Raw genomic sequence first — 19913 nt, forward strand, 5'->3', positions numbered from 1 at the left:
CTAGGTAACGCATTCCAGTGTTTCACCACCCTCCTAGTGAAAAAGTTTTTCCTAATATCCAACCTAAACCTCCCCCACTGCAACTTGAGACCATTACTCCTTGTCCTGTCCTCTTCTACCACTGAGAACAATCTAGAACCATCCTCTCTGGAACCACCTCTCAGGTAGTTGAAAGCAGCTATCAAATCCTCCCTCATTCTTCTCTTCTGCGGGCTAAACAATCCCAGTTCCCTCAGCCTCTCCTCATAAGTCATGTGTTCCAGACCCCTAATCATTTTTGTTGCCCTTCGCTGGACTCTCTCCAATTTATCCACATCCTTCTTGTAGTGTGGGGCCCAAAACTGGACACAGTACTCCAGATGAGGCCTTACCAATGTCGAATAGAGGGGAACGATCACGTCCCTCGATCTACTCGCTATGCCCCTACTTATACATCCCAAAATGCCATTGGCCTTCTTGGCAACAAGGGCACACTGCTGACTCATATCCAGCTTCTTGTCCACTGTCACCCTTAGGTCCTTTTCTGCAGAACTGCTGCCTAGCCATTCTGTCCCTAGTCTGTAGCTGTGCATTGGGTTCTTCCATCCTAAGTGCAGGACCCTGCACTTATCCTTATTGAACCTCATCAGATTTCTTTTGGCCCAATCCTCCAATTTGTCTAGGTCCCTCTGTATCCTATCCCTGCCCTCCAGCGTATCTACCACTCCTCCCAGTTTAGTATCATCTGCAAATTTGCTGAGGGTGCAATCCACACCATCCTCCAGATCATTAATGAAGATATTGAACAAAACCGGCCCCAGGACTGACCCCTGGGGCACTCCACTTGACACCGGCTGCCAACTAGACATGGAGCCATTGATCATTACCCGTTGAGCCCGACAATCTAGCCAACTTTCTACCCACCTTATAGTGCATTCATCCAGCCCATACTTCTTTAACTTGCTGACAAGAATACTGTGGGAGACCGTGTCAAAAGCTTTGCTAAAGTTAAGAAACAATACATCCACTGCTTTCCCTTCATCCACAGAACCGGTAATCTCATCATAGAAGGCGATTAGATTAGTCAGGTATGACCTTCCCTTGGTGAATCCATGCTGATTGTTCCTGATCACTTTCCTCTTGTGTAAGTGCTTCAGGATTGATTCTTTGAGGACCTGCTCCATGATTTTTCCGGGGACTGAGGTGAGGCTGACTGGCCTGTAGTTCCCAGGATCCTCCTCCTTCCCTTTTTTAAAGATTGGAAAAAGGCTAATGTAGTGCCAGTCATCTGGGACTTCCCCTGTTCGCCACGAGTTTTCAAAGATAATGGCCAATGGCTCTGCAATGACAGCCGCCAATTCCTTTAGCACTCTCGGATGCAACTCGTCCGGCCCCATGGACTTGTGCACGTCCAGCTTTTCTAAAAAAGAAAATGCTGTATAGAGGTTTTCTGACCGCTTCATTCTATCTGAAACTGTCCCAGAAGCCTTCTTACTCTGCTCCCCTGCTATACTTGTGTCCCATCCCCCTTCCTAGCAGCGTACTGTAAACAATTGTTCCAACTTGATAGGTCCTAAGCAGCATTGATGTTATGCTTGCAACAGAAGAAAGTAAATGGTGCTGAATCAGTATCGCTGTTGACCTATCAGTTGCCCACTGTATTTACTGGGTGTGTTTTTGTTTTGAATTGGAGAAAAAAAAACAATCCTTTTGATTTCGACAGGTAAGCTACACTTTTCATTGATGCACACAGGCAGCAGCTTAAATTATGGTATTGAATTCTCCTAAAGCCTTTCATTGCCATTGTCCCATTTGGGATTTCAGGGTGGAGTTGGAGTAGAATTTGGATGGGATTTTTAAAGATCAGTGGCTTACTGACTGCTGTGGCAATCGTCCTCTGCCTCTTTCCCACTTTGTATGAACTTGTGAAATGATTGCAGCAATATGGAAATATTAATAACTGAAAATCTCCAGTGTCACATTGAGAATAAGGCAAAATGGATCTTCTTTCCCATGTTAATAATGAGAAAAATTAATGGACAGTGGAACAGTTTCACACACTGCTGAAAGTACGAACAGCACAGTGAACAGATGTGGGGGAAGTATACATTTTTTCATGCTAAATCCTGATTTATTTTTCTGGGGTAGAGAATTAGCCAGTGCTAGAACAAGAGATAAGCTCAAACTGAAGTCCCTGGTCTCTGGGGAAGTTCGTATCTTGATCTGAACTTGGGGTGGGCACATGTCTGGTTAAAACTACTTATAAGCACTCTGTACATAGCTCTTCTCCTGGTAAGGTAGATGTTAGTTACTGCCTGATTGTCATGTGTTTTTCAATTTTGAACAGGGGGATGTTGAGCCCCTTAGGTGCAAAATATGACATTGCTTTTCAAATTATAAATTTTTCCAGGGAGTGTTCTTATGATTTTAAAGTAGTCCCTGCAATACTAAATTCCAGCGTTGGTAGCAACTATAACAAATGTCATATCTGGGTTGTGTGTGGTTTTTTTTTGGTGGTGATTTTGAGGTAGGTTGGAATTATTCAGCATTGGAAGTGTATTTTAAATAAATTAAATGTTAGTTACTTCCAGAACTAATAACTTTCATTGTACATTGTGCCACACTTTTGACCTGACCTACAAACTAGTTTGCCACAATGTCATCTCATTTACTAATAGCTGTAGGAATGTTTCCCATGGTCAAGCTCAACTTTTTCCTTAGGTCTTGCAAGATTCAGTCCCATTCAGATTACTGTTCCTAGTCTGATGTGTGACACTGCAGCATGGGCTATGCTGGTAATGTTTTTTATAAGAGAATCATCCTGGAGAGGAGAGGTAGCAGACAGGTAAATAGCATGACCTGATGAAGAGCGCTGTGTTAGTTTGAAAGCTGTTCTCTCACCGAAAAAAGGTCCAATAAAATATATTACCTCACCCATTTTGTCTCAAGTAAATAGCATGTTGTTCTTTGGTGTGGTTTTGCAGCATTGATTGCTTTGTCTCAGATGGAAACAAAATATTGCAGCTGCAACTGTGGTATAGCTTAAAACAGTTAATGTTACCTCACCCGTCTGCTACTCAGATAGGATGGCTCTAGGTTGCAGTAAGGTGCCTATTGGGATTTCAAATCAGAATGGGAATCTTCTGCACTGAATGCCTTTGGTCTTAAAAAGGAAAATGTTGAGGTTTAACTATTAATGTTCTGTAACAGCTTAGTTTGACTAATGGACACATCAACGTGTTGTGGAAGATGATGAAAACTTCAAAATTTTGCACGCTATATTTAATAGGATTTGTGCAAGCTTTAGATAATTCATTGCTACTTAGCACAATAGTTTGTACTGACTCTTATTGGGCACTAATATGTACCTACAGTACTTAAAATTGAGTCTTTTTTTCTTGTAGATTCACTGGTTTTCAATTTTCAATTCCTTCATGATGGTCATCTTTCTGGTGGGTTTAGTGTCTATGATATTAATGAGAACATTACGAAAAGATTATGCACGATATAGCAAAGAAGAAGAAATGGATGATATGGTAAGACTTGCACTAAGTTCTTAGAAATTTTAGTAAGACATATTGCTTTTTCTGTTGTAGATTTCATTGAGCTTATGAATAGTTTCCTTAACCAAAATAGAAAATAAATTGAAATTTGTGGAGAAAATTTGTCTAGGAAGTGGTCAGGGAATTCTCTCCAGGAAGAGCGTGGCTTTCAGATTTCCCAACCAGAGCAACATAATTTCCTGTTACAAGGTTGCTGGCTTCTGAGGACTGAATTAGGAAACTTAAAGCTGTTGGGACAGACTGCACAGAGGATTGGTGATGAGACAGTAGCCTTTCACTCCTAGGTTGCAGCTTTGAATTCTGCTTAGGGTTGTAGTAGCTGAGTGTTCATAAATTCTGCTTCTTATTAAATGTTTGGTCTGCCCAGTCCAGGTGCTAGTCGCTGTTGGTTCACATTACCATGGCTGGCACTAACTGGCACATTCCTGTGTAGAGGGCCCAAAAACTGACTGGGTATGGAAACTGAGCTCCCCTCCGGACCTGCAAGAGCTGGTCCCTCCAACTCATGTGTGAGGCACGTTGGTAGAGCATTGTAGAAAAAAATGCATCACCGTGACTCATGATATATCCTTTTTGTGGATAAATTGGGCTTCAGTCTCCAGAGTTTTCAAGCAGCCATCTTCCACAAGTGCCAATTTCACAAATGCTATCTTTAAAAAAAAAAAAAAAAAAAAAAAATTAAAGCAAAAAAAAAAATCCTCCCTATTGGCCCCTGTGCTTTGGAAGCCTGTGTAAACCCCTAAAGACTGACATTTGTAGACTGGGGAAGCAAAACCATTCTGAATGGATTTAGCTTTCCACTAGTGACTTTCATTGTGCATTTTGTGTTTGTTCTTCATGGAGTATTTGTCCCATAGAATTAATTTATCTAGCTTTAAGGATTCCATTAGGGCAGACTTTAATTCACACCTAGCATCTTGTTTTTCTCACTTATTACTTGGCAATAATATTTATAACTGAACTGTACTTCTATACACAGGACAGAGATCTGGGTGATGAATATGGGTGGAAACAGGTCCATGGCGATGTTTTTAGACCGTCCAGTCATCCTTTAATATTTTCATCGCTTATTGGCTCTGGTTGCCAAATCTTTGCAGTTTCTTTCATAGTTATCATTGTTGCAATGATAGAGGATTTATACACAGAGTAAGTATATTAATGAAGTACCTGCCTCTTTGACATCTGAAAGTTTTTGAGACTTTTTGTAAAAATGAAGCTGGTTATGAATTCTGTGTACAGTTTCAATTGAAACCTAAAACAGTGTTTTGTCCTAAAGTTCAAAGGTGACTAGCAAATTTTTTTTATAGAAATTGATTTTGTTGCTACTATATGACTTAACAAAGAAAGTCTGAAAAGCTTTTATTTTTTTTCTCATTGCTTGTTTTTATCTTAAAAATATCAAAATTAAGTCTGGTGTTCCCTGGTTTTGCTAGTGGACTTTGTGGGAGGTAAAAAGTCTCAGGATATTTTTTGAGGTCACACATTTAACTGAAGTGAGATGCTGAATCTTTAAGGAAGTATTTTTTATTTATTACTTGGGCTGTACTTCTGTAGAGATTTACACATGTGCTTAACTTTACATGCTGTGATCAGTGCCTTTGACTTCAGTGGGACTATTCACATTACATAAAGTCAAGCACATGCATAAGTCTCCACAGAATTGGCAACTTTGGCTCTAAGTTTCTTGGGGTAGAGAGTCTTTTCAATTTTGTGTGTGCAATACCTAGAACAGTACAGTCCTGACTGGAGTCTGTACCAATATTTAGGAATTGGCATTAAATACTCATCTAAAACATAAAAACGAGGACCAGCTTAAATTAAACTCACTGTTGTGTAGCTATCACCTTGACCATGTTGCTTGGGGGGATGGCTGTCTCTTCCCCAACCCTTCATCTTTTTGCCTTTTTAGATTGTGACCACTGGGACCTGGACTTCCTTTTTCTGTTTTGGGAAGCAGTTACTATATTTTGTGTGCTGCAACAACAGAAGCAATTTTACCAACTATTAGCAGGTTTTTTAAAGAGTGATTAAACTTTCTCCCTCTCAGTTCAGCTTTATTCCCAGTTGCAGGTCATCTGTAACTATCTGTATTTGCCACTAGAGGGAACCCGGCTTCTGAATTTAGCTGCCTTGTTTTCACTTATCCTGAAACACTTTTAAAATCCTGTTGCCTAGTGTGCTTTTCTTGGTTTTACAGTGATTGTCCTCATGGTGCGGATAGCTGAAGAGGAAATTAAATACAATTCTAAGTGTTTTAGAATGCCAGCATTTTTTTGGACGGGACCACGACTACTTTCACTTTTGGAATGTTTGCACACTGTGGTGCTACTAGAAACTCACAATAATAGTGATAGTGATATCTGATGCATGTAAAACATGTGAGGGGGAAAAGACTGAACTCGTGTACTTGCATATGCTTACCTGTCCTCTTCCGTGCAGGTGCTCCATGCACAATGAGGTAGTGGTCTGGCTCTCAGAGCACAACTGAGCATTTACTAAGCTCTGATCCAAAAATGGACCTGTAGTAGGAAAATGGTGTGAGCTGGAAAGTGTGACATACCATACTACTATAAACTGAGTGATCATTTTGCGTACTCTGCAGTGCCATAAAATACCCCGTAAACCCTCTCGGGGCACTCACCATTTTTCACCTGAGAACAAGTGGTTGGCATTTGGTCACATCAGCTGTTAATATTGGATTGTGTTGCAGGAAAGCTGTAGTATTAGGGCTCTTCTGGAATATAAGTAAAAATAGTGGATACGAAATATCTGCACGGCATTTCAAATTAGAATTCATTGAATGTGTTGGAGTTACTCTGGATTACAGTAACATCACTTGAAGCAGAATTTGGGCCTGTAATTTTACATAGTCATCTTTACTTGAACCTATTTAAAAGCAGACTATCACAATTGGCATCTGTTAACCAATTTTAAAACGGAAACATGGGACTTACTTTTAAGAATCAAGTAGGCTCTCATGTAGGTTAACACTGACTTTTTTTTTAATGCAGCAGGTATATTTGCTTAATTTCAGACCACCACCAAACAGTAGTGGGAGTTTCCAACAGAATGACTCTGACAATACAGTGGTCTGGCTGAAATTCTGCTGTTGGTTACCGCATCAGCATGGTCAGCTTTTATTGGAGGAAACACTGTTCTATTAATGAGCAGTGCTCGAGTCTCCTTTTGTTACAACCCGGTTAAGGAAATTGTTCTGGGCCTGCCTTTTGTGGCTTAGTGTCAGAGCCTGCTTTGCCCTTAAATGATCAAAGGATGGACCAAAACAAGTATGGTTCTATATTCGTTATATCGATGAGAGGACGCCTTGAAAAGCCACTGAACTCTTCTGCTTCAATTTGATACCTTCACTCTGAAGGTGAGCTCCCAGTGCAATGCTGTGGCCATAAGGACTAATATGATGATCCTTGGATGCATAAACAAGGGAATCTTGAGTGGGAGTGGAGAGGTTATATTACCTCTGTATATGGTACAGGTGTGACTGCTACTGTAATACTGCATGTCCAATTCTGATGGCTTCAGTTCAAGAAGAATGTTGGTAAATTGCAGAGGATTCAGAGAAGAGCCACAAGCATTGTTAAAGGACTGGAAAACATGCCTTATAGTGATAGACTCAAGGAGCCCAATCTATTTAGTTTAATGAAGAGAAGGTGAGGGTGTGACTTGATCAGTCTGTAGGTGCCTACATGGTCAGCAGAAATTGTGCACAGGACTCTTCAGTCTAGCACACAAAGGTATAACCAGATCCAATGGCTGGACATTAAAGCTAGACAAATTCAGATTGGATATAGGATGCAATTTTTAACAACGTGGGTAATCAACCATTACAATGATTTTCCAAGGTTCATGGTGAATTTTCCATCCCTGGCAAATTTTAAATCAAGATTAGATGTTTTTCTGAAAGATGTGCTCTAGTTCAAACAGGAATTAATAGCAGGTCAAACTCCTATGATCATAATGGTCCCTTTCGTGGAACCATCTGAGAGCCTTGTTGTCTGCCTAATGGGGTTTTAATACAGCATTTGCAATTTTTGAATGTTTTTTCCATAGTGTTCTCTAAGATTTATTTATTTTTCCATTTATAAATTATTGGATTCCAATAGATGGCAGGAGAATCACATATTTAGGACTTGTGAAAACCAGTTTGCAAATGTACACTAGGTGACTCTTCTTAATACTAGTTTTAATGTTTTGCTAACAGGAGTTCAGGTTGTGTCCCGATGGGTGCTCCACATCAGGATGTGCTCAAGCCTGTGTATTCTTCATCGGAGATTTTTGTTAGCAGTGTCTGCAGCTCTGTGCTTGCACCCTAGGTATTCTTGTGCTCCAGTACAAGGATATATGGAGTGGGGGTGGACCCACTGCCACTCCACTCCCTTCTCAACCACCAGGAGCTCGAAATGGAGTGTCGCAGTGTCCGTTAGCTAGCAAGCAGCTTGCTATTTCTCTTTTTCCTTTAGGTATCTTTAATTTTTTTTGTTTGTTTTTGCTATTTAGCCCAGTTTCTGCCAAGTGGGGGTACTTTTCGCCCCTGTTCTTCTTTGTGTGCCCGATCTGGGCTTTTTGTCCTTGGGCCTTGATCTGTGGCCTTGAGCGTGGGTTATGCCCGGGATTCAAACCCTGCCAGACCTGCCATAGGTCTTTTTCCCACAGCAAGAGACATTCAAGCTGCTTCTGCTGCCTGTGAGAGACTCACCTCCCATCCAAATGTAAGATCTGCTAGTCACCCCCCTGTACTTTGGATCCAGTTGCTCAGAACACTGGTAACAGTCTCTGCTATGGTAGTAAGCAGAGGTCCTGGGGATCCTTTACAACCATTCAGACCCTAAAAGAAGAAAAGACCCAATTCTCCAGAACTGGATAAAGAAGGGGGCAGTCACCCTATTGGTCTGGGTCTCAGGAGATCTCACATCCTGATATGGGTGCCACTGAAGTTCTTATCCCCTCTGGTATCCAGACCATGGCACCAGCTAAGAAGACTGCACTGTATACCAAGAAGCAGTCAGATAGACAACCTACAGCAGCACTGGCATCTGCACCAGAGTCAGTGCCTTCAAAACACAAGGACGCAGAGCCAAGCCAAAATTTGTTTTCAGTACCATTTTCTGCATCCAGCCAAGAAGGAGGTACTGACAGTGTGTCAACTCTGTCTCCAGTACATCCTGACATACTAACTTCTGAGGACCCCTATCCAAAGTCCCTGGTATCATTCAGGCTCCTATTTCATGAGGACTTTTGAATTCTGGAAGAGCCTAAATCACCATTGCTGAGGGTTATGGAGATGCTTTGTCAATACCAACTCATCTCCTGGAGCCTACTTGCCCTCTGATCCTACTGTGTTCAACAGTGACTTGTCCTCTGCTACCCACACACTCACCAGTTCCACATAAACTCTTTGAGAGTACCAAGACACGTTTCCAGCGAGTATCGACACATCCTCTGGCACTGTCTCACCATCCAATTAAGCATTGGCCTCTGGTATTCATGAAGGTACAGGACCCTTTCTGGCCCCATATCGGCTCGGCCACTTGGACCTCCAATGGACATGTGGGATGATACCTCATCCAGTTCTGAGGTGTCTACATAAGAGTCCTTCACCCTCCCTCCCTCCCTCCCTCCCTCGAGGTGTACATCCTAAGGAGGAATCTCTCACGAGGAGATAGACCCACCAACCTTGGGCTCCTAACACCTTCCCTTATGCCCCACAACAGTGTGTTTATGGATCCCATGGGCCCCTTATGACAGCCAGTTCTGCAGGGTCCCATCTCGTAAAAGGGCATGCCAGGAACAACAGCACTATCCTTGTGTCCTGCTCCAAAGGAGTACATTGCAAAGGAGCAGGAGCCAGTGAGGAGGAAGAAACATAACCTTTGCATAAATCCTCCTGCTCACCAGGTGAAGGTGTCATGCCTCTTCCACCTGCTGGCATTTCCAGATCAACTGCGAGTGGAAACTCAACAATGAGGGTTTCAGAGAGAGATGTCTTTACTTGGGGTCATCCAGAGGGAGATCTCTGACAACAGTTCTGCTTAGGGGGAAGGCTGCAACTCTATGGATGATTCCTTGGCCTTATATATTGCTAAACACTTATCTCCTTATGCCTTTAATGTTCGAGGTGCTAAACAAATTGAAACAGGAGAAATTATTAGCCATTCTCATAGCACAGTTGTAGCTGAGACAGGTGGTATTCCCAGGCGTGGTTTGCATGCCTCTGTAACTGCCTCACCATCTTCCCATGACAGCGAAATGTCTTCACCCAAGAGTTGAGATCCATCACCCTCCCCAATCTCCTTATGGTTCAGCTCAAGATGTGGGTGCCAGATAGTTCTCTGGTATAGAAAAAGCTTGCTCTCCAGAGGTACAAACAATCCAGCGTAATTGTAGAAAACGATGACAAGGAAAACTTATCTACAGAGGTGGAAATTCACCTAGTCTGGAAGCAGCCTCCAGTCTGTACCTCCGCTCAAGTCCTGTCTGTCATACATTCTTGGGTACCTGCTGACCTTAAAAACCAGAGGCTTATTACTGAGCTCCATTAAGGTTCACCTAGCTGCCACCACAGCTTTTCAACCCCCATCAAGGAGTTTTCAGTCTTCACTCACCCAATCACTACGAGCTATATCAAATGCTTGTTCAACCTCTTCCGTCCTGTCAAGGAGGCAACTGCATTGTGGGACCTCAACTTCGTCATCAGTGTGCTGAAGAAACCCCCATTTGGAACTGTGGGGAACTGTTCCCTCCTCCATTTGTCCCTCAAGACCACTTCCTGACAACCATCACCTCGGCCAGGAGGGTAGGGGAGCTTTGAGTCCTCACAGCTGACCCACCATACGTGGTGTTCTATCATGATCAGGTGATGCTACATCCACACCCTTGCTTCCTACCTAAAGTTTCTTCAGACTTCCACATTAATCAAGAGATTCACCTACTGGTGATTTATCCCAAGCCTCACTCTTTAAGAGAAGAAATGAGCCTCCATGCTCTGGACATAAGAGCTCTTGTCATTTACCTCAACAGGACTAGGCTCTTTGGGGCTCCCCATAGCTTTTCATCTCAATTGCAGAATGAAACAAAGGACATCCAGTTTCCACCCCAAGACTGTCCAAATGGGTTGCAGAATGCATCTTAACTTGTTGTGAAGCCTCAGGGGTTCTCCCCTCTGCAAGTGTGATTAGCTATTTCACCAGGGCTCAATCTACCACTGTAGCCCTACTGAAAAACATACTTGTCTCAGACATCTGCAGGGCAGCCACCTGGTCTTTTGTTCGTGCTTTTTCCTAGCAGTATGCCCAATGCTCTGGTACCGGCTTCCAGAGCTGATGCGACTTTCATGAACGCTGTTGTATGGTCCATACCAGTTCTGCAGCCTCGGCATGCTCCTCTGTAGTTGGCGCTGCTGCTCAAGTATCTCCTGATTTGGAGCACCCGTAGGGACAATCCTTGGAGAAGGAGAGGTTACTTATCTTGCACAGTAACTGGAGTTCTTAAAGATGTGTGTCTCTAGGGGTGCTCCGCTACCTGCCCTATTTCCCCCTCTGCCTTGGAGTCCACTGGACTTCCGTGGCTGAGAAGGAATTGAAGTGGCGATGGCCCACGCTTCCCTGTAGCCGTGTACTAGAGCACGAGGCTATCAAGGGTACAATTCTGGACCCTCAGACACTGCTGTTGAAAATCTCTGATCAAAAGTTTGCACACATCAGGACATGGAGTACCCATAGGAACACACCTCAAAGAAATCCAATTACTGTCCAAGGTAAGTAATTCTCCTTCCCCTTTATCTGCAGATATGTCAGAAGTTAATTTAAGTGCTCCCAGTAAGCACTGACACTAGAAATGTTTTGAGCAATATGCTGTATTGCTACAATGGCTACACGTGTGTGTTATATAGTTCGGTTCTTGTAACAAAGGGCTTATAAAAAATCAAAACACTTTGGTCAAAGGTGATACTTTCTGCCTTTATTTCTAGTGGAATTAAGCATATCGGGGAGGAGGGGGGGGGAAACGCTGTATTAATTTTAGTTGTTTTAGCCTGGTTAAATGAGGCTGATGAGCAGCTTTGAATGGAAACAGTTATTTTCACTGTAAATAGTAAACTTTAGACACATTTCATTGATCAGCTTTTACTTCTGCACTAGCTAAAAATAGCAGTTATATTTCTTCTGATGACTGCCTGTTTTACTGTGAATATTTTGCTGTAATATAAATTGAGTTTTTGCATTTCTATTGGCATTACAAAAAAAAGTCTTTTTATTTTAGGCGAGGATCAATGCTTAGCACAGCTATATTTGTTTATGCTGCAACATCCCCAGTGAATGGATATTTTGGAGGAAGCCTTTATGCTAGACAAGGAGGTAACTTGTTTTTAAATGTCAGCATTTTTATCATACTATTTTATATAGCAGGTTTATTCTGTTTCCTGTTATAAACAGCACAAACATGCATGGTCTTTTACAGGTGGTGTTTAGGTAGTTAATGAAGTCACATGAAATCCATAGTTTTTAATCAATACAAGAGATTTTGAATCTAAATGATGCTTCATTCCCTGTTCATTCTTGGTTGCATGCCTTGTATTAAAGCTTGCTAAAACCTTGGTAGTATCTATTTAAATCAGTAAGGAATATAAGGATGTTAACTGTGGTAGCCTGGTCAAATTACAACTTCAGTAATTACATTCTGCCTGTTGAATACCCCCTATCGTACCAAATGGATAAGTTAGCCTCCTGTTCCTGTGTGTTGTTAAACAGCTTATGTGTTCTACCCCGAGTTGGCCTTTAGTGGTTGAAGTGATCCCTGTTATCACTTCATCTTCTCCATAGGGACCTTGAGGCTTAATGTTTACAAAGAGTGAATGGAAGGTGCTATAGAGTTGCACAGTATTATTTACTGCATTTGTGCCATTCTGTATGGTATGAAGAATAATCTTCCTGGAATCTTAGCAAAACATTCATTCCATTTAGAATCATAGAATATCAGGGTTGGAAGGGACCTCAGGAGATCATCTAGTCCAACCCCCTGCTCAAATCAGGACCAATCCCCAATTAAATCATCCCAGCCAGAGCTTTGTCAAGCCTGACCTTAAAAACTTCTAAGGAAGGAGATTCCACCTAGGTAATGCATTCCAGTGTTTCACTACCCTCCTAGTGAAAAAGTTTTTCCTAATATCCAACCTTAACCTCCCCCACTGCAACTTGAGACCATTACTCCTCGTTCTGTCATGTGCTACCACTGAGAACAGTCTAGATCCATCCTCTTTGGAACCCCCTTTCAGGTAGTTGAAAGCAGCTATCAAATCCCCCCTCATTCTTCTCTTCCGCAGACTAAACAATCCCAGTTTCCACAGCCTCTCCTCATAAGTCATGTGTTCCAGACCCCTAATCATTTTTGTTGCCCTCCGCTGGACGTTTTCCAATTTATCCACATCCTTCTTGTAGTGTGGGGCCCAAAACTGGACACAGTACTCCAGATGAGGCCTCACCAATGTCGAATAAAGGGGAACGATCACGTCCCTCAGTCTGCTGGCAGTGCCCCTACTTATACAGCCCAAAATGCCATTGGCTCTGCTTGGCAACAAGGGCACACTGTTGATTCATATCCAGCTTTTTGTCCACCGTAACCCCTAGGTCCTTTTCTGCAGAACTGCTGCCTAGCCATTCTGTCCCTAGTCTGTAGCGGTGCATGGGATTCTTCTGTCCTAAGTGCAGGACTCTGCACTTGTCGTTGTTGAACCTCATCAGATTTCTTTTGGCCCAATCCTCTAATTTGTCTAGGTTCCTCTGTATCCTATCCCTACCCTCCAGCGTATCTACCTCTCCTCCCAGTTTAGTGTCGTCTGCAAACTTGCTAAGGGTGCAATCCACACCATCCTCCAGATCATTAATGAAGATATTGAACAAAACCGGCCCGAGGACCAACATTGGGGCACTCCACTTGATACTGGCTGCCAACTGGACATGGAACCATTGATCACTACCCACTGAGCCTGACAATCTAGCCAGCTTTCTATCCACCTTATAGTCCATTCATCCAGCCCATACTTCTTTAAGTTGTTGGCAAGAATACTGTGGGAGACCGTGTCAAAAGCTTTGCTAAAGTCAAGGAACAACACGTCCACTGCTTTCCCCTCATCCACAGAGCCAGTGATCTCGTCATAGAAGGCAATTAGATTAGTCAGCAGGACTTGCCCTTGGTGAATCCATGCTGACTGTTCCTGATCACATTTATTCAGCTTGTAATCAGTTTGTACTCCATCAAATGCAAAAGTAAATATTGGTAGACAGCAAAAGCCCAACTTTACCTATCTGCAGCCTTCTCCTTATAGCCCCACCAGTGCTTCTGAGTTCTGACCTGCAGTGCCGCTGCCATTCCTCCAGCCTCCCCCTTCTCCTGTGCTGCAGTAAGAGAATAGTTAATATTTATTTTTATTCTATTAAACATTAAGAAAATTGGTTTTGATGAATTTTTAAAACAGAAGCTTGTATAATTTTAGCAAGAAATGCTGATCAATGCTTTGTTTTCTACAGCATCAATCTCCCTGCTATCTGAGAGCTTTGAAAGGTCATAAATGTCTAAGGCTTGGTCTGCATGCAGTTTTTCTACCAATTTAATGACATCTGTAGAAAACCAGATCAGTTTTACCAGCATAGGGGTGTTATGCCTGTATCTCCAACACAAGCTATATTACTGCAAAGCCCCATACTAGAAGGTTGCATTAATTTTATATCTGCTTTTTACATATCTGGCTAAATTGGTTACAAAAACTGTAGGCAAGCCCTAAAATGCTTTTGATGCTCCTGCACAATGGAAGTTTGTAGTCCATATGCAATTCTCGAAACCATATGTTGGTTTCCTTGCTGCATTCTATTCAGTAAGCTGTACAGATGCATCCAGACACTGAGTGTTGAAATAAAATTAGCACAAATTCAGATTAATAGCAGATACAGGAAATTTAGCCAAGACTGGAGTAAGGCAGTCACAGAGAGGTCTTGCACAAGACCACAAAACAAAGGTCTGCAAGATTTCTTGAATACCCAGGCATAGCAGCAAATCCCTTAACATCTGTCTAGATTGTAGAAGACCTTTACCTGTTGACTTGTCTTACTTTTTTGTTGGAGGTGCCTATTATAGTGAATTAAATTTTATTACTGAGTTTATTAAACATGGTATCATTTAACACCAGTAGTGTTAGGTGTTTTACTGAGATACAAAGACAATAGGTAACATTTTCAAGAGCCGTATTCAGTGACATCAGAAGGTGGGGCTTTTAAATCATTGAGGCGCTTTTGAAAATGTTACCCAATATTCCTGTCTTTGAAAAACTTAGTCTTTAGATATACAAACAGGAGGAGGACAGGGCAATGGAGGGAAGGGAATAATGCTGAGCAATGTGATTAAATAGTGAAGCTAAGCATGTGTCTTAGCTACATTATTGTAGTGTGGTGTTTTGTGTGTTCTAAGTCTTTGTTGAAACATTGCTGCGTTATTGCTGTTATAGCCATAAACCTGCACTGCCGTTCCTGTTGCATTTAACTGGTCACTTAAACATTTTACAACAGAATTGATGCCTATTGATGCAAGGAAGCAATTTTATGTGTAAACACCCGTCAGTAGTGTTTCTAAACATTGTTTATTTAACATATAAGCTTTGTTTTACGCGTCTTATTAGCATTTCCCATTGTAGGCTGTTACTCTCCCATGTCCATATTTCCATAAAGAATGGTTATTGTTTGTGAAATCAAAAGGCTTGATTAAAAGTGAAGTACAATTTAAATGTTTACCTTTGCTCCTGTGTATGTTAGCTAGTACTCATTTAATTCATTTTGGGAAAAAAGAGGCTAACTACCTACATTCTGGTAAACCTGTGGCAAAAATGAATTTTAATCAAAGTGCAGCATGTTTTATCAATTACCAATATGTTTAATGGTTTCTTCCTACAGGAAGGCGATGGATAAAGCAAATGTTCATTGGGGCTTTCCTTATTCCAGCGATGGTGTGTGGCACTGCCTTCTTCATTAACTTCATTGCCATCTATTATCATGCTTCGCGGGCTATTCCCTTTGGAACAATGGTGAGTAGTTAATAGAACTTGAAACAGCATAGCAGACCTAGGAAAATTTAGCTTCTAAACTGGGATAGCTTGTAGTCTGTGTGTCCCATCACCTCAAAGTGGAAAGATGAAGTTCAGGTACTGAGATTCCAAAGATCTGTGTCTCAAATGTGATAAATAATAGAGAAAATCCACATGTTTACGTTACAGTAGTTTAGAAAATTGCTGTTCTTGAAATAACACTTAACTTGAAATATAATATAATAGTTGCAATTCAGACTAAAGAACCCAGTTCACTGTAGCTGCTAATTGGTAAAAGGGATTTTCTGTTTGTAGTTGAAAATTTTAACAAATCTCAGTAGGATCACATTTTTAATTGCCTGGAGCCAGATACATACTCAAGTCCCGTTCACTTTTATTGGGAAGAAACATGGGATTCTAACTTTCTGGGCCTGGGAAAAGAAAGACATCCAGAGAATGGGGATGCGAATGCCACTCCATGCTTTTTGGAGTGTGCCTGTTGGTGTCCTTGGGGGAGGAAGGCAATTCTTTTGTCTTAGGATATGTCTCCACTACCCGCTGGATCGGCGGGTAGTGATCGATCTATCAGGGATCGATTTATCATGTCTAGGGTAGACACGATAAATTGATCCCTGATCGCTTTGCCATCGACTCCTGTACTCCACCGCGGCGAGAGGCGGAAGCGGAGTCGACAGGGGAGTGGCGGCAGTCGACCCCATGCCGTGAGGACATGAGGTAAGTCAACCTAAGATATGTCCACTCCCCCCCCACCGCCACCCCCACCCCCAGTGTAGACCAGGCCTTAGTTTTAGAATGAGCATTGTGAAAGCAGCAGGTCAAGTGATGGTGATGGACAGGATATAAATCATGGCCGGTGGTAGTGGGGTGGATAGATGGATAGGGCTGAACCAATTCCCCGTTCATAGCACTCCTCTCAAAACCATTCTACTGTCGAATCAAGTAGGGTTGAAGCTTCACTTTGATAATACTTACAACTTAAGACTTTTTGTCCAAGAATCTGAGGCCTGGTCTACGCTGAGGGGTGGGAATCAACCTAAGATACACAACTTCAGCTATGAGAATAGCATAGCTGAAGTGGACTTATCTTAGGTTAACTTACCTCGTGTCCTCATGGTGCGGGGTCGACTGCCGCCGCTCCCCCATCGACTCCACTTCCACCTCTTGCTGCGGTGGAGTACAGGAGTCGACGGCAGAGTGATCGGAGATTGATTTATCGTGTCTACACTTGACGCGATAATCAATCCCTGATAAATGGATCATTACCCGCTGATCTGGCAGGTAGCGTAGACGTACCCTTACTGTTTCTCAAATACTGATTAAATCTAAAAACACTACTGGGAGATAAGCTATAGTAGTATCCCAATTTTAAAGATGCTGTGCCACTTTTATAATTTTCTTCCATACACCCCTTAATGTCCAAAGTTGAGTTTACCTGGATTCAGGGCCCTCAATCATTGCCTCTCATGTCTCTGGCATCTATGGTCTTGTTCCTTTTTTATCCTGCTCCAGCTTGCATATTTTCCAAATCCTTGCCTGTTCACTCCCTTTGTTGTTTCTATACATTCTCTCTCTCTCTCTCAACCATGATTAGTGTTTCACTTCACAGGAAAAGTGAAGTGATTTGGCATAATTGCTTCACATATGAGGAAGCCAGTTGAATGTCATAAACCAGGCTTAATTATGAATTTATTTACCCTTCGAGATGATGTCAAACAGGGAAGTATGAATAGCATCAAGACATTGCTTTTGGTATGGCGCTTGTCTTAATTACCTTAACAGATTCACAGCTGCTGAGTTTGTCTTAAGTGCTTACAAGGTGACCAGTCTTTTTAACAGAAAGTCCATCCCTCCAAATGTGTGGCATTGGTTATCTTGTAAAAAAGCCCTAGTTATAGCTGAGTCCTTGGAATAAAAGTGGGAGATGGTGACCTGTTTATTTCTAAAGACTGATGTAGGCTACTTGTAAGCTAAGGTACAACACAAAGCCAGTACAGTTGAAAGCCACTTCTAAGCCATAATGGTTAAGTAAAAGAATCTGTACAATCAGATTAGAATTCCCGTAGTGTTTTGACTTGGGGTATGGCTTTCTTCTCATTCCAAAGGCCTCCTTATGGTCCAACTGTGTACTTTTATGTCTTCATTTTTAAAGTTGTAAGTTTAAAGATGATTAACCTAAAATCTGATTCATCATAGTGACTTTTCCTCTTTGCAAAGGCTTTCCTCAGAACCTTTTTTTAATTTATTTTTAAAAGGAAAGAAAGTTTTTGCACTTACAACCAGCTCTGAAATAACCCTTTGTGATATGTAAGAAAAAGGATTTGGTCGTGGATAGAGTTCATGTTCCAACTGCCAAGGGGCATAATTATAAATTTGTAAAAGAAAATTTTGAGGAATGTGCAGTATGAAAAATGTCTTCTAATGTTTTAGCATGTGATGCAACAGCAGCTTAGATTTAGACCAGTAGTGGGCAAACTGCGGTCCGTGGGCTGTCAGGGTAATCCACTGGCAGGCCACGACACAGTTTGTTTACATTGACCCTCCGCAGGCAGTGGCCGCAGTTTGCCATTCCCAGCAAGTGGGAGCAGCGGGAAGCTCCGTGGGCTGCAAGGATGTACTTTAAATTGCATTTTCAAAAATCAGTGTGAAGGTGAAGAATGGAGGTTTCAAAAATTGAAGAATGCGGTTTAAAATAAGCTGTTCTATTTCCCAATCAACAGGTCTTCAGGAATTTTCCATTGAGGGGGAATATATCAAGTGGCCTATCTAAAATATTAGCAGTAGAGAGAATTGTATCAAAAAATTTAGAATAAGAACCTTAATATCACCTTTAACATGAAGTACTGTGGGTGGGGAGGGATAGCTCAGTGGTTTGAGCATTGGCCTGCTAAACCCAGGGTTGTGAGCTCAATCCTTGAGGGGGCCATTTAGGGATGGGGCAAAAATTGGGGATTGGTCTTGCTTTGAGCAGGGGGTTGGACTAGATGACTTCCTGAGGTCCCTTCCAACCCTGATATTCTATGATTCTGCTGTACTAACCATAGGACTTAAAATAATCAATGTAATGTAAAGCTAAACGTGCTTGATTCATTCATTCATTGAACCACTTTCAATCTGAATGTCTTTTTAAGAAGCAAGATTTAGAATTTTAATTTTTGCCATGTCAGTGTTAATCAGTTTATGCTAAAATGGAATATTGTATTGTTTTTTCTGTGCTGAGACAACAGTCATATCCAACACTGTCAGAAAGGTTTACAGCATTGTTCTTTGACATGTTCAAAGAGGCTGTGTTTTACTGCTGAGCAAGCATTCACAATATCACATTTCTCATTCATATTCTGATTTGGAGTTTAGAAATGCTGATGGAAGGAAATTCCACCTGTATTGAAATTTTAGTCTAATGCTGTTCCACTCATTTTCATTTAAGTTCAGGGAAATGTCTGCAAAAGCAATTGAGAATGGGGTCTTCAAGGGTCATGTAATGGGTGTGTAGGGTTTCTTATACACAGAGTGATTTTAATAATCTCTAGGGATTATGAATTTGAGTCATAATTATTGTGTGGTGCTAAATCTCCCTTCACTTTGCACTTCTAGTAGGAGCAAATTATGTATTAGAAATGTCACCAGAACAATCAATGATCTAATGAATTTTAATCAGCTAATGGAGTTGATTTGTAGAGGGAAACAGAAGAGAGCTTAGCTTCCTCACAGTAAATACCTGTGCTCTTGTGAGCCCCTCTCTCCTCGTGCTTCTCTTGCCTTCCCCAAAGTGGGCAAGCCTCCAAAAGTCTCTAGTGGCAAGCTTGCTCCTCCTTCATGAAATGAGTACCCCTTTTCCCAAACTACAGTAGAGGTGAGAGGTGACACTCCTACTCCATGGTTGTCTTAAATAGTCCCCCTACCTCAAATTGCTTGCTAGGTCTACTCTTCCTTGTTATGTATTGCAAATCTGGAGAAAACATAAATTGGATGGTCATGGAAGAACACTGAGTGAAAAAGGTTTAGTAAGAAATTGCAAAACTCTCCCATCCTAATCTTGTAGCATAAAGCTCAATTTGTCCCTTCTTTTTTGGTGATCTGCCCCAACCCCTGTATCTCCCAGGTAGCACAGTGCCGGAAACGAGAGGTAAAGCCTAGTTACTAGCTGTCTTATATTAGTACCCTGCTATGGCATCTGGATTTTAGGGAGCCGTCACCCAGCTCTCCTGTTCTGAGATTGGCTGAACCTCAGTAGCCATTGAAGGGTCCTTGCTTAGAGTTCACTGTAACAC

At 41.9% G+C, this 19913-nt stretch overlaps 1 protein-coding gene across 2 annotated transcripts in view; it reads left to right on the forward strand.

Moving 5' to 3' along the window:
• Window positions 1-19913, forward strand: part of TM9SF3 (transmembrane 9 superfamily member 3) — an 83661-nt gene that overhangs the window by 38529 nt on the left and 25219 nt on the right. For both annotated transcript variants that reach the window (XM_077821176.1, XM_077821177.1), the window contains exons 6-9: window positions 3384-3515; window positions 4522-4688; window positions 11817-11911; window positions 15494-15624. In XM_077821176.1, coding sequence (XP_077677302.1) covers window positions 3384-3515; window positions 4522-4688; window positions 11817-11911; window positions 15494-15624 — 525 coding nt within the window. The remainder of the gene's footprint in view (window positions 1-3383; window positions 3516-4521; window positions 4689-11816; window positions 11912-15493; window positions 15625-19913) is intronic.

Source organism: Eretmochelys imbricata, chromosome 7 (assembly GCF_965152235.1).
Source record: "Eretmochelys imbricata isolate rEreImb1 chromosome 7, rEreImb1.hap1, whole genome shotgun sequence".
Lineage (NCBI taxonomy): Eukaryota > Metazoa > Chordata > Testudines > Cheloniidae > Eretmochelys > Eretmochelys imbricata.